Source organism: Lycorma delicatula, chromosome 10 (assembly GCF_047948215.1).
Source record: "Lycorma delicatula isolate Av1 chromosome 10, ASM4794821v1, whole genome shotgun sequence".
Taxonomy (NCBI): domain Eukaryota; kingdom Metazoa; phylum Arthropoda; class Insecta; order Hemiptera; family Fulgoridae; genus Lycorma; species Lycorma delicatula.
The window spans coordinates 80,444,278-80,456,588 of record NC_134464.1 but is presented as its reverse complement, the minus strand read 5'-3'; the positions used below and the strand labels follow the sequence as shown (position 1 = coordinate 80,456,588).

Below are 12,311 nucleotides of genomic sequence, written 5' to 3'. Positions count from 1 at the left end.
TATGAAAAATACATAATACAAATGAATTATATAATATATAATTATTATAATCTATTTACTTAAATCATCAATGATTAATAAACATTTTAATATAATTAATGTATAAATTCCACATACATTATTTTATATATATATATATATATATAAAGCTATTAGCACCTATATATAGTAATCATTAAAAATCAAGTAACTAGCAGCAAATAAAATTTACACTACAATAATAGATAATAAATATACAGATTATATAATTATTATTAAATTAAAATGATTATATTACAAAACAATTAAAATAAAAATATTATAATTACAATAACACTTTCTTGTATGAATAAATAAATGTTAGTTTCAGAAGTAAAGATTTATAGTTGATTATAGAATTACATATCGAAACAATTTCACATAACTCATTCATATTTTGTTTCAATGATTGTTCAATTATAATAAAAACTAATCAATAATTAAAATGGAAGTAAATAAGGAATTTCATTAACCCACTGGGAGTTGAAACATGAGTATACTCTCTATGATAGACTTTTTATATACATAGACTGATGGTGAATTTTCTAAAATGTCTGAATAAGGAAATTTTAATAATGACACAAAAAAATAACTAATAGCCCAAGTAAAAACTTGTCAAAATAAAGTTATAAACCAAATACAGCCGTTTGTAAATTATCTTTGAAAACAGCTGAGCAGAAGATCGTATATAAACATTTTTAGTAAAAAAAATCTGTTTGATCAAAAAACCAATCTTTAATAATAAATAATCAGTAAACATTAAATTTGTTTATTATAAAAAAAGGCTCCTTAATATATTATTAGAAGAGGTAAAATTTATTGACAACACAACAGAACAAAGTTTTTTACAAAAGTTTGACGGATTACAGGGTTGTAAAGCACTATCCATATAATTTGGTCATTTAATTTATCATATTACGAAAATTCTGTTACAAGATAGATTTTTCTAAGAATTCACAATATATACTACACTACTTGTATATTATCGTGGATAAAAAACATCAATCCATACATAACTGCAAAAAAATAGTTTTAAGAATTGAGTTGCTTTTCTTTTTCATTTATATATCTTATAAGTTATCTAAGCACTAGGAAGCACAAAATTAACTTTTTTTTATTTTATCTTAAATCTTTTAAACATTTCTATAAAAAGGATAATAAGTATGGCAACATTTATAAGATATTAACAATAGACTACAAATGTTCAACAATTTATTAATTAGTGTTCAAAATTTATGTAGTACATTATGAATTAAAGTTTAATGTGTATACTTATTAACTTAATTATTTAAATACCTCAACATCAGTTTCATCTGTAGAACTCTAACATCAGTAGTCTGCATTGCATAACTGCTATTGTTTTCAAAAACAGAAAAAAATTATAATAAGACACATCACTTTAATTATGTTACTAGTGCCATTTAAAAAAATTTTATTTTTTATAAATTAATCAAAATTGTCACTCTGTACAAATAATTTTGTAATTAGTTACTCATTTATCTTATTAAGACATACTCTTCTCATTGTTTAAAAGCTATACCCCCTGTAAAAATTTCTACGAGAAATGAATGGGAAGTATATTCAAACAACTCTGAACAAACAACTTAATTGCATTAATATTATAAAATATAAAAAAATTATAAAATGAAAATACTATAAACTTACAAAACTGTTTTAAAATTACCACATGACAAATAAAATAAGTATAACCGCAGAGTTTAATGCTTGAATAATGATAAAAAAGTTATTTACTTGAGAATACAAACAAAAATAATGGTAATTTACATAAAAGTTAAATCAAATCTTTAAAAATCGTAAATATTTTTCAGACCCACCAGCTATAAGCATGACACGTAAATTCAGATTCCAATGGATTAAACAAAACCTAACATATTATATAAATATATAATTAAAAGAAAGAAAGCATAAACACAGCAAATACTTGAGTGTTCTTCCATTCTTTATTATGATTTCTTTCTTTAAAGGAATGAAAAATATGCTATGTAGAAGAGGAAAGGATAGAAATAAATTACGATTATAACTAATAACAGCACTAAAACTATTAAAATATAAAATAAACATAACAGTAGTAACACTTAACAAAATAAATCCCTCATTGAATTAAAAGATCACAATGAAAACATTAAATTAAAAACAAAAGAACATTATGTGGCGAATTTTTATCCTAATATATATATATATATATATATAAAATCAATATTAATGACAGCAACACATACACATTCACAGTATGTATCCTAATTATTTGTACCTATATAATCTAATGTGACAAAATTAGATTCATTTCTACTACTGTAATAGTTTTCTTTCATTAGCTGCAACTTCAGCCAATGTAGCAAGGCCCCCTATTTGTTCCAACAGGTTAACTTCCACCACTGATGTGTCTGTAACAAAAAACAACAAAAATAATACTTACAATTTAAAAGAGAATTATATAAAAAGATTATACTGCATTGAAAAAAAATCTATATAGGACACGCGTAAAAAGACAAATCTCCAAAATACAGTAGAGAAAATAACACAATTTTTTAATATGCAATATTGCTTTACATACTAGATCAAAGACTTTCATACAGCGTAATAAATGTAATAACAAAGGAATTAAAGGAACCCCTCTAACGAAAAGTTTTTGAACAAATCCATCTATCAGAAAATAAAAAATAATAAAAGATAAATTACACATATGAATCAGTCAATGAGGGATGTAAAGGAACGCAGCAAAATGGAAAATTACAGGTGAAATACTTGCACCCTTATAAGAAAAGAAAAAACAAGATGAAGAGATTATATAAAAACTACTGTTGAGCATGAGCTCTCTAGGATGGTGGAATATATATTATATTTATACAGTCACATTCATGTATGTTACCTATCATCAATAATGGATGAGTGACCTGACACAAGACAAAGTCACTCTCAGAAATGGTATAGGCAGTTTTCAAAATAACAAATCTCATGCTGGGCTAGCTCTAAGGAAATGAGGAATGAAGTGGTTTCCAATTCTCTTGTTCACTGAGCTGAATACATTATTTCATATCAGCATGCCAAGTCACTAAAATTCAGGTGTTTTCAGTCCTACAGGTGAAAACAAACCATCACAAGGACTGGTTGCATAAATAATCTAATGTCTTACAATTTCTTAAGGTTGTGCATCTGGATTTAAATAAATATTTGAATAAAACTTTCCACTCAGTAAGGAAAGTTAAATTCATAAAATATACAAAAACAAAAGTTTTTTCAAATCAACTTTAAGTTAACATTTTACATTTGAGATATCCAAATTTGCCAACCAATTTTCTTGAAAGTCTGCGAAGAAATATTTTATAATCAACTATATATCACAATTACACCAGACTATATATCATCATGTTACAAAAATGCAATACAAAGTAATAACAAAATTAAAAAATTGTTTAAATTATATACACAGTCCACGCACTTCTTGTCAATGCACTATTATAAAGGAAGATCTTAAATACATATTAAAAAAAAAGTATTCGCCTCCCTATTCACACTTAAAATTATTTAAATGCAAACATATATGATTGATGTAGTTCCAGAATTACACAATCACCTTGTTTTTTTGCTTACATCCTGAAGCACTACTTTAATGGAGTTCTTAATTTCTTATTTATTCTAAATAACTTCCTTCATGCTGTTGAGAAAATAATGAAAAAACTTGATTTGATTATATATAGTAAGAAGTTAGCAAGGTATAATGTTCTGCATGGAAACATAAACAAATGTTTTTAATGACAAAAATGATGCTTAAAAAAATAAACTGACATAGATATATCATCTATGCAAGTCCAAAACTGAGGAAAAACAGTTATGTTCAGGAATAACATTTACTATCAGTTACATTATCAACAGTATCTTTCTAATTTCAATAATTTTTTTTGTTGTATATAAACAAGATAAAAGATCATATGCTGATAATATTATAAACATATTAATAAACCACTTCTTAAAACTCACAATGTGTATGGAATTTACGTTAAATATTGGACACAAATGTGCATTCTCTCTAGCATAATGTACAGTATGAGGATTGACCGCTACCACAAGCTTAAAATTAATCTTAATTTATGTACAAAAAATAATAATAAAACATAATTCTGGATGGCCTTCAGCCTTTATACATAAACTGCTATTGGCATAATTAAAACTCCACAAATTTCTAAGAAAGAAGCTACAACCTATGTGCCACTTAAAAAAGAAAATTAACTGGCAGATAATTTTTAGACTAAGAAATTTTGACTACAAATCAAATTTTCACAAAAACATATCATGAATATAATATGATTAATATGAAAAATAATCTTATACCCTTCTTATTGGAACCAGGTTCAAGTCTTGTAATATTCTTTTTTAGTGCTTTACGTTTACGGCTGCCAACTAAAGATGATGAGGATGATGTCAGTCTTACATCAGATTCAGTCATCTGATTCCCATTAACAGTCTCTTCTGTTAAAAAAAGATACAAACAAATGAAAAAGTAAATTTTGCATTAATCATAAATAAATAAAAGCATAAACTATTTTTCAGAAGGCATAAAATTAAATGAATGGCGAAATAAAAAATACCAAAAAGGTTTAGATGCATACATTAAACATTTTTGGAGCAAATCATTTGCACACTGTTAATCCAGGTATGACCTGCCTATAATCATTGGATTGTAGGCAATTCAACATCAACCTAGTCTCAGAAACATGTCATAATCCATGCGAGTCATTAATTTATTTAGAAACTTTTGTACTTTCTGTATGCCTTTTTATAATGAAAAATTTAGTATGTGAAATGTGATCTGTTATTGAATTTTTAATCTAAACAATACAAGACTGTGTAACATTTATCAACAGAGTGGCAGAACATACTCACATGTTACTGATAAATTAACTGTGTGGTGATACTGTTAAGAGGAAAGTGCTTACGATGAATAGATTTTGGTGAACATTATGAATGATTTGCTGCATATAAATAAATTTATTATACAGGATTGCGGCACACACTTGATGATACCTATGGAAAGTTTCTACACATTTCTTATACCATAATGCACAAACCTATTCATCTTAAGTATCTCACATGCATCACAGACAGGCAACAAAATTTGGTATGTTGGAAAGCTAATACCAATTGAAGGAATTAATTGGTGTTTGGCCATCGAAACCCTAGAAATTTAACGCTTAAAACACTTATTTATTTAAATTTATTTTATTTATTGTTTTTTTCATTATAAGTGTTCAAATGGGAAGTAGTACAAAACAAAATTATCATCTATTTTTCAGACAAATCTCTAAGATTTCATTTCTTAACCTCAATATTTTTATCACTCATGCATTCATTTTTAAATTTTATATACTCATTGTTCATTTCATCAAAATAAGATTCATTATAAAAATATTTTTAATACATTCCTGTATTTCATCATCAGGAAGATTCAGAATATAAATAAAAACAACAATTTAAACAAAATCAACCTAATCTGCCCATGCACATGCACACACACATACACACACACACAAAATCATTAGATTGATGCAGACAAAAGCTGACATATTTGGTCATGAAAGCCTTCAATATTCTGTGTTATTATTTTTCATACCAGCTTTAAAGTTTAGAATTGTTAATTAAATGTCAGTACAATATTATACCACTAATACACACAGTAACCATAAATCTTTGGGAATATCGGGTAAAGCAAAGGTTGAAACCATACATATACAAAGATTACACATTTTGGCAAAAATTTGATTATTCAAGTGTAGTGGTTGAAGGGATTAGCAAGTTGAGATCGTGGTGACAAATAGAAAAAAAACACAAACAATTGAAAATGAGTTCAAGTTTTGTGAAAAATTTCATCAAGTTTTGTTACAAGATGCTTTCCCATTCACATACACATACCATCCAGACAGAAATTGAAATAATAGGTTTTAAACCCATTATTTTTTAAAATAAATTATAGAAATCCAAAGATCATAAACAAAGTGTGACAAACAATACTTTAATTATACATAAACTCAAGATAGTGTTTACTACAAAATATTTACATCACTTATCTACCTTCAATAGAAAATCAATAAAATTGCAATTACATTTATAATATCTATAGAGGATATCAATTTATGATATAAAAAAGCATGTTGCGGCAAATAATATTGTTTTTGATATTGAACCTGCCTCTAATCAATTATGATAGAAATTATTCTTTTAATATTTACACCTAATTCCTAAATAAATCAAAGAGTTTTTACTTGAAACGTACATAATGTATATGTTATTATGGTATATTAAAAAAGTTATTTGATGTCAAATGAGTTTATTTTGTTTAGTTTACTCTTGAAAGATTAAAGATATAATATTGATATAAAGATTTGATATTCAGTCAGCCACTTAAAATTACAAAGTAAAATATGACATCTGCTATTTTAAACCTTACTGCTCATCCAATAATGTAGTTACATGGATAAATGTATTTCTAAATGCTTCATCAAATTTCAATAAATACAGCGATAAAGAGATCATTCATATTAGTTCAAAGGTTATCAAGATTAAAGCAGCTTGCTTCAACACAAACAAGCAAACAAATAAACTGATATTCATTCAAAGATTATTCAGAACTAAATCTTTTTAAAACATAAAAAATCTTTTTTATTTAAATTTAAATGTATTAATCTAAAATATATCTTACCAAATGATTTTAGTGAACTAGTATTTTTAATATCACGATTGTGATTAGGCACAATCATTTTCTTTTCTTTATCACAATTTGAAAAATTTGTTTTAACATAATCACTAACATTTTTCACATCAAATGTAGTCTTAAAATTCTGTTCATTGTTACAAAACTTATCAAACTTACAAATACTTGAATGTTCATTAGAATTATCAGCAGTAACAAATGATTTAACTTTAATAAAATCGTTAGATTCATTTCTAGTCACACAGGAACTGTAAACAGATTCTTTTTTATTATCAATATTATTATTATTACTACTACTATTATTAATGTATTGACGTTTGGAATATGTTCGTTTTTTATTATTCAAATTATCCGATAGTATTTTAGAATTATCACAATTGTTCATCAACGTATCTATTTCACAAACATTATTTTTGTTTGATGAATTATCTATTATTTTTTTAAATTGTTCTTCACTACAATTAAAAGTGGTATTTTTAATTTTTGATTCTAATGATTTACTTAAGAAATTTTTATCACAATTCTCAAAATCTGATTTAATATCTTTACATATGCTTGAAAGTGATGAAAATTTACTGAGATCTTTGTTATTATTTTTATTATTGGTATTGTTATTAACGTTATTAATATCTTGAATTTTCTTTAATATATTATTTTTATTTTCCATACTTGAACTTGATAAATTAGAAAAAAGTTTTCCCTGAACATTTTCTGACTTATTCTGAGTGAATTTGTTCTGCTGTTCTACCATATAGTTTTGCTGAATAGATTTAGTTTGATCACTGGCACCAGACTGCAACAAATTTATACTATTACTATCATTTGAGATCGTACATAGCTCGTTACCATGATCTGATTGAACACTACAGGTTATTGGACTGTGTGTATTTCTTTTTTTTCTAGCTCTTTTCTTAAGTTGGAAATCTTCTAAACTTAATGGTGGTAATTGTTCTATCATCATCTCAAGATTGAAATCACTGTAAAGAGAATAAAGAAAACAGTCATAAAAAATAATAATACTGAATAAAATAAGCTCAAATAGATTAATAATATTCAATTGATCTCTGTTGCAAAGTGGTAGGATCTCTGACCTTCACTTGGAAGGTTATAAGTTTGCATGCTTGCCATTTTCTGTGTTTTAAATGAATCTACTTATCTGTTATGAATAGTATGCTAATCATCTGTTATATTAACAAAAGCTATGAGATTCTGTCAACCAAGATTTAAAACTACTGATACTCTTCAAGTATTTGAATCTAGGTCTGGTCTGAGATGATTTAAAAAATATAAAGGTTATATTAAGATTAATCCTTGTTATAATATATTCTTCTCTTGTGCAGGGTTTAATAGAAAAATTAGTTATAACTAAACCACCTTAATAACCAAAATTTTTCTATATTTTTTTTCAATTGAAGACAGCAATCTGATATGTATATCTTGCATTTATGTTTTGAATATTAATTTTTATGAAGACATTCTTAATCATATAACAAATCTCATGACATGTTCAAGAATTTTTCCCATACGTTGTTTAATAGAATACTGACCAAAATTTCTTCTCCTAAATTTAAATAACAGAAATATTCAAAATTTGGATGTCACATTTAAATAATACTAGAATAGAATTTTAAAAAAATACTGCTATATTTTTACTAAAATTTGATTAGACCTGCATACTATATGTACTTACACCACATGAACTCAGTTAAATAGCTTTCTGCTAAATCTGCTGTAATAATTAAATAAATAAAGTTAAAGAATCTTTCACCCAGCACTAAACTGGAAAATAGCTGAAATTCTATGTTGGTTATGGATATGGAGAATTGTGAGCAATTATATAAATATTATATGAGGGCTATTTGGAAAATAACTTCCAGTCCTCATTGTGAGAAGTTGAAAAACTGTGTTACTACCTGGCTTAATTCAAAGGCGACAGGACAGAGTTTTATGATAAGAGTATTTAAAAACTTGTTTACAGAAATGACAAGTGCCTTAATTTGGATGGTAATTATATACAAAAGAAGTTAAAAAATGTATATAATAAATTGATTTTTTATCAATTGGTCTTATATCAATAGTGAATCAGAAGTTACTTTCCAAATATCCCTTGTACTTAACTGGTAAATGTGGTAACTGGTTACCACATATGATATTCTTTGACTTTATCAGAATGTACTAAGTAAACTCAGGATGCGCAAATAAACGGTGATTCAAAGAAACTGGAAATTAAAAAAATTAAATAACGTTAATGAAAATTTTTTTTTAGAAAATGAATTTCATTTCATGTAATTGTACAAATGTTGTACAATTACAACATTTGTAATTGTACAAAATTACAAATGTAATTTTGTACAATTAACTACATTTTAGTTTATTTTTTAAAGATGACATCTTCCAGGTGACCTCTTCTACGTAAACACTCACGAAGTCTCTTTGTTAAATTGTTCATGGTTTGACATTAACATCTCAACTGGAATTTCCGCAATTGCTTCTTGGATCTTTGCCTTCAGTTCTCCCATTGTAGCAGGTCTACTGTGGAACACTTTGCTTTTAAGGTGACCCCACAAAAAGTAATCGCAAGCTGAGAGATCAGGCGATCTGGGAGGCCATCTAATGTCACCATTTTGTGAAATGACACGTTGTCCAAACAATCGGCGTACAGCTGCCATCGATATTCGTGTAGTATGTGACGTTGCTCCGTCTTGTTGAAACCAGGTTGTGTTAAGAATTGGTGGAAATCTCTTTTGTTGTTCCACAACAAAGGTTTCAAGCACGACTACGTAACGAGCCGACGTCATTGTAATCGCAAGACCATTGTCATCCTCAAAAAGATAAGGGCCTATAACACCGTAAGATGACATAGCACACCACACGGTCACTTTCTGGGTCTGCAACGGACGCTGGTATAGCTGCGTAGGATTTTCTTGTGCCCAGTATCTGAAATTTTGCTTGTTAATAAATCCACTGAGGTGGAAATGCACTTCGTCTGACATCCACAGTTCGTGAACAAACTCTTCGTTATCATTTATCTTTTGAAGCATTACATTACAGAATTGTGCTCGCACAACTGCATCGTTCGGTTTTAGTTCCTGGACGACCTGCAACTTGTATGGATGGTATTGCAAGTCCTTCACTAACATTCTTCGAACACTTGAACTATGCAATTGTAAAGATGCTGAGAGACGACAGATTGACCGATGTGGACTTCGTGTGACAGCATCTTGTAAAGCTTGAACATTCTGTGGTGTACGGATGGTTCGCTCACGACCTGAAGGATTCTTTTTCATTGCCGAATCGGTTTCCTCAAAATTAGATATCCATGTTTTAATTGCATGTGCTGATGGAACACGGTCGTGCCGTCCCAGATTAAAATGACAGTGAAATTCTCTACGCGCTCTCTCCACACTGTCATTGTTTTTGTAAAACGCTTGGATAGCAAATGCACGTTGCGCACCACTCCAAGGATCCATGACAACTAAATGGCAGGTTAGGTTAGAGAGGCTGGCGCCACTTATCAAGTGGTACCAATCGCCCACGGCTACCAACACAACTTTCAAAATTTCCCGTTTCTTTGAATCACCTGTACTAAAAAGTGATTTAACTGAAAAAGTGAAAAATTACCTTCCTCCAAAAGTAATATGACACAAAAACTACGAGCAGATTTATTTATGTTTGAAGGTTAACAAGAAAAAATTAAAAGTTGCCATCCATTAACATATATGTAAAATTTTTTAAAACTAACCCATTTATCTAGTAATTTTTTATTATTACCTGCCATAAAATAAAATTTAATTTTACATACAGTTGATCTTGTTATTAAAAAATGTTATGGATAATTTTATTATTAAAACATGGAATTTTTAAATACTTTACTGAAATAAGAATTTTTTTTCTTTTAAGGTTCATTCTTAACACATAACACCTCTCAATCTCCCCACCTCAAATACACTACTAGGTAAAACAACAAAATTTCCAAATAGTCATTTTTATAAATTATACATTGTAAAAAGTAAAAACTAACAAAAGAATGGATTATATTATAAATAATATTAGAACTCAACAGAAAAAACATAGCTACTATTTATTAACTTAATATTGAAATTAAAAATAATACATGAAATATAATTTTTTTTAAATAAACCAATATAAAGTAAGTAAAAAAATAAATAAATAAATAAATAAAAAAGCAAGAAATATGTATTGTACAGATTTAGTTAAAATGATTCTAAAGAATTCAGCAACAGCCTTTTGCTTATAAGGTTCAAATCATATACCATCATTATTAGAGTGAATGTTTTAAAGTTGGTAAAACATTTTTTTAATTTTTCTTAAAAACTTACTCAGTTTTAAAACGTTTCTTCTGACTTAAATCATTATTATCATGTACATCAGCTACCATAGTTTCACCCGAAATATTTCTGTAAATTAAAAGAGGAAATTAAAAAGTATAAAATTTCTTTAAATAAAAAAACATTTTTTTATAAAATCAAACATATATAAATAAATAGAAGAATTAAAAAAGTTTACATTTGTGCATAAATTTTTGAATAAAAGATATTTTGATCTAAAATATGGCAATATTCCTCTAATATTCATTTCAAAAACACACTGTCATTGACTGACCCCATGGCTGGGATAGTTAATCTGTTACAAGTAGTGAAAGATTGGTTATTGCTGAAGTTCCCCCCTCTCCATCAGATGGCGGTGATGCAGTGTGACCATTAGTGGAGGAAACAAATTAACAAAGAAGCTCAAGCGGGCATGATACGAGAGTAGCAGCAGAGGAGGGGAATCTCTCATCAACGGGGCATTGGACCCACCACTTAATCAAACAGGTTATACCATGGATTGACTGCAAATTTTTCCAACTCAAATTTCTGGCTAACCCAATTCTTAATGGGGCATGGGGTCTTCAGATCATATCTTTTCAGGAGGAGGAGGGCTGTCACTTCCAAGTGCCTTTATTGCAGAAACTATTACTCCCTATGACTCCCCTGAACATGTTGTGTTCAGATGTAAACGGTGGATGGTCGAAAGAGGCATCTGCGAACAACTGGACCCCCCAATGTAGACACAATTGTACCAACTATGCTATCTCGAGTTGACAAATTCAGGGCAGTGTCAGAATATATAACAACGATACTACAGCACAAAGGCAGGGATGGAGTCGTCGTTCATCCAGGCTTGCCGGGATCGGCGGAAACAATGACACACAAGGACTCAATCGCCCTTAAGTTGTTACAACTGAGACCTGGCTGGGGCCCCCTCAGGGGGCCCGGTTAGAGGCAGCCAGCTGTAAAAAGACAGAGACCTGGTATGGGCCTCCTTTGAGAAATATTGGAGGCAAGGCATCAAGACTGAGTTCTGGCCGCTAGGGAAGGATTCAGGAACAACATAGTTGGGCCTGGATACCTTACCCTAGGGGTTAGAGGCAGGCACTGAAACGATCTGTTAAGAGTGGACAATCCCCTGGGCTGTGCTATGCTTCATGGTGAATCCAGCCCAGGGCAGTAGGGAAACAAGCTAAAACAAAAAAAAAGTAGTGAAAGATGACCAGTTCATTAAA

The 12,311-nt window shown here is 28.7% G+C and overlaps 1 protein-coding gene across 2 annotated transcripts in view; it reads right to left on the bottom strand.

Annotated features, from left to right (window-relative positions):
- Positions 1-355: 355 nt before the first annotated feature.
- bbx (bobby sox) overlaps positions 356-12,311 on the bottom strand; it is a 71,200-nt gene continuing 59,244 nt past the window's right edge. The window contains exons 7-10 of one of the 2 annotated variants that reach the window (XM_075377424.1): positions 11,086-11,163; positions 6,734-7,722; positions 4,369-4,506; positions 356-2,423 (exon numbers count right to left, since the gene is read on the bottom strand). In XM_075377424.1, the coding sequence (XP_075233539.1) occupies positions 2,329-2,423; positions 4,369-4,506; positions 6,734-7,722; positions 11,086-11,163 (1,300 nt within the window). In that variant the 3' untranslated portion in view covers positions 356-2,328. The remainder of the gene's footprint in view (positions 2,424-4,368; positions 4,507-6,733; positions 7,723-11,085; positions 11,164-12,311) is intronic. The other variant, XM_075377425.1, reaches the window with a different exon arrangement.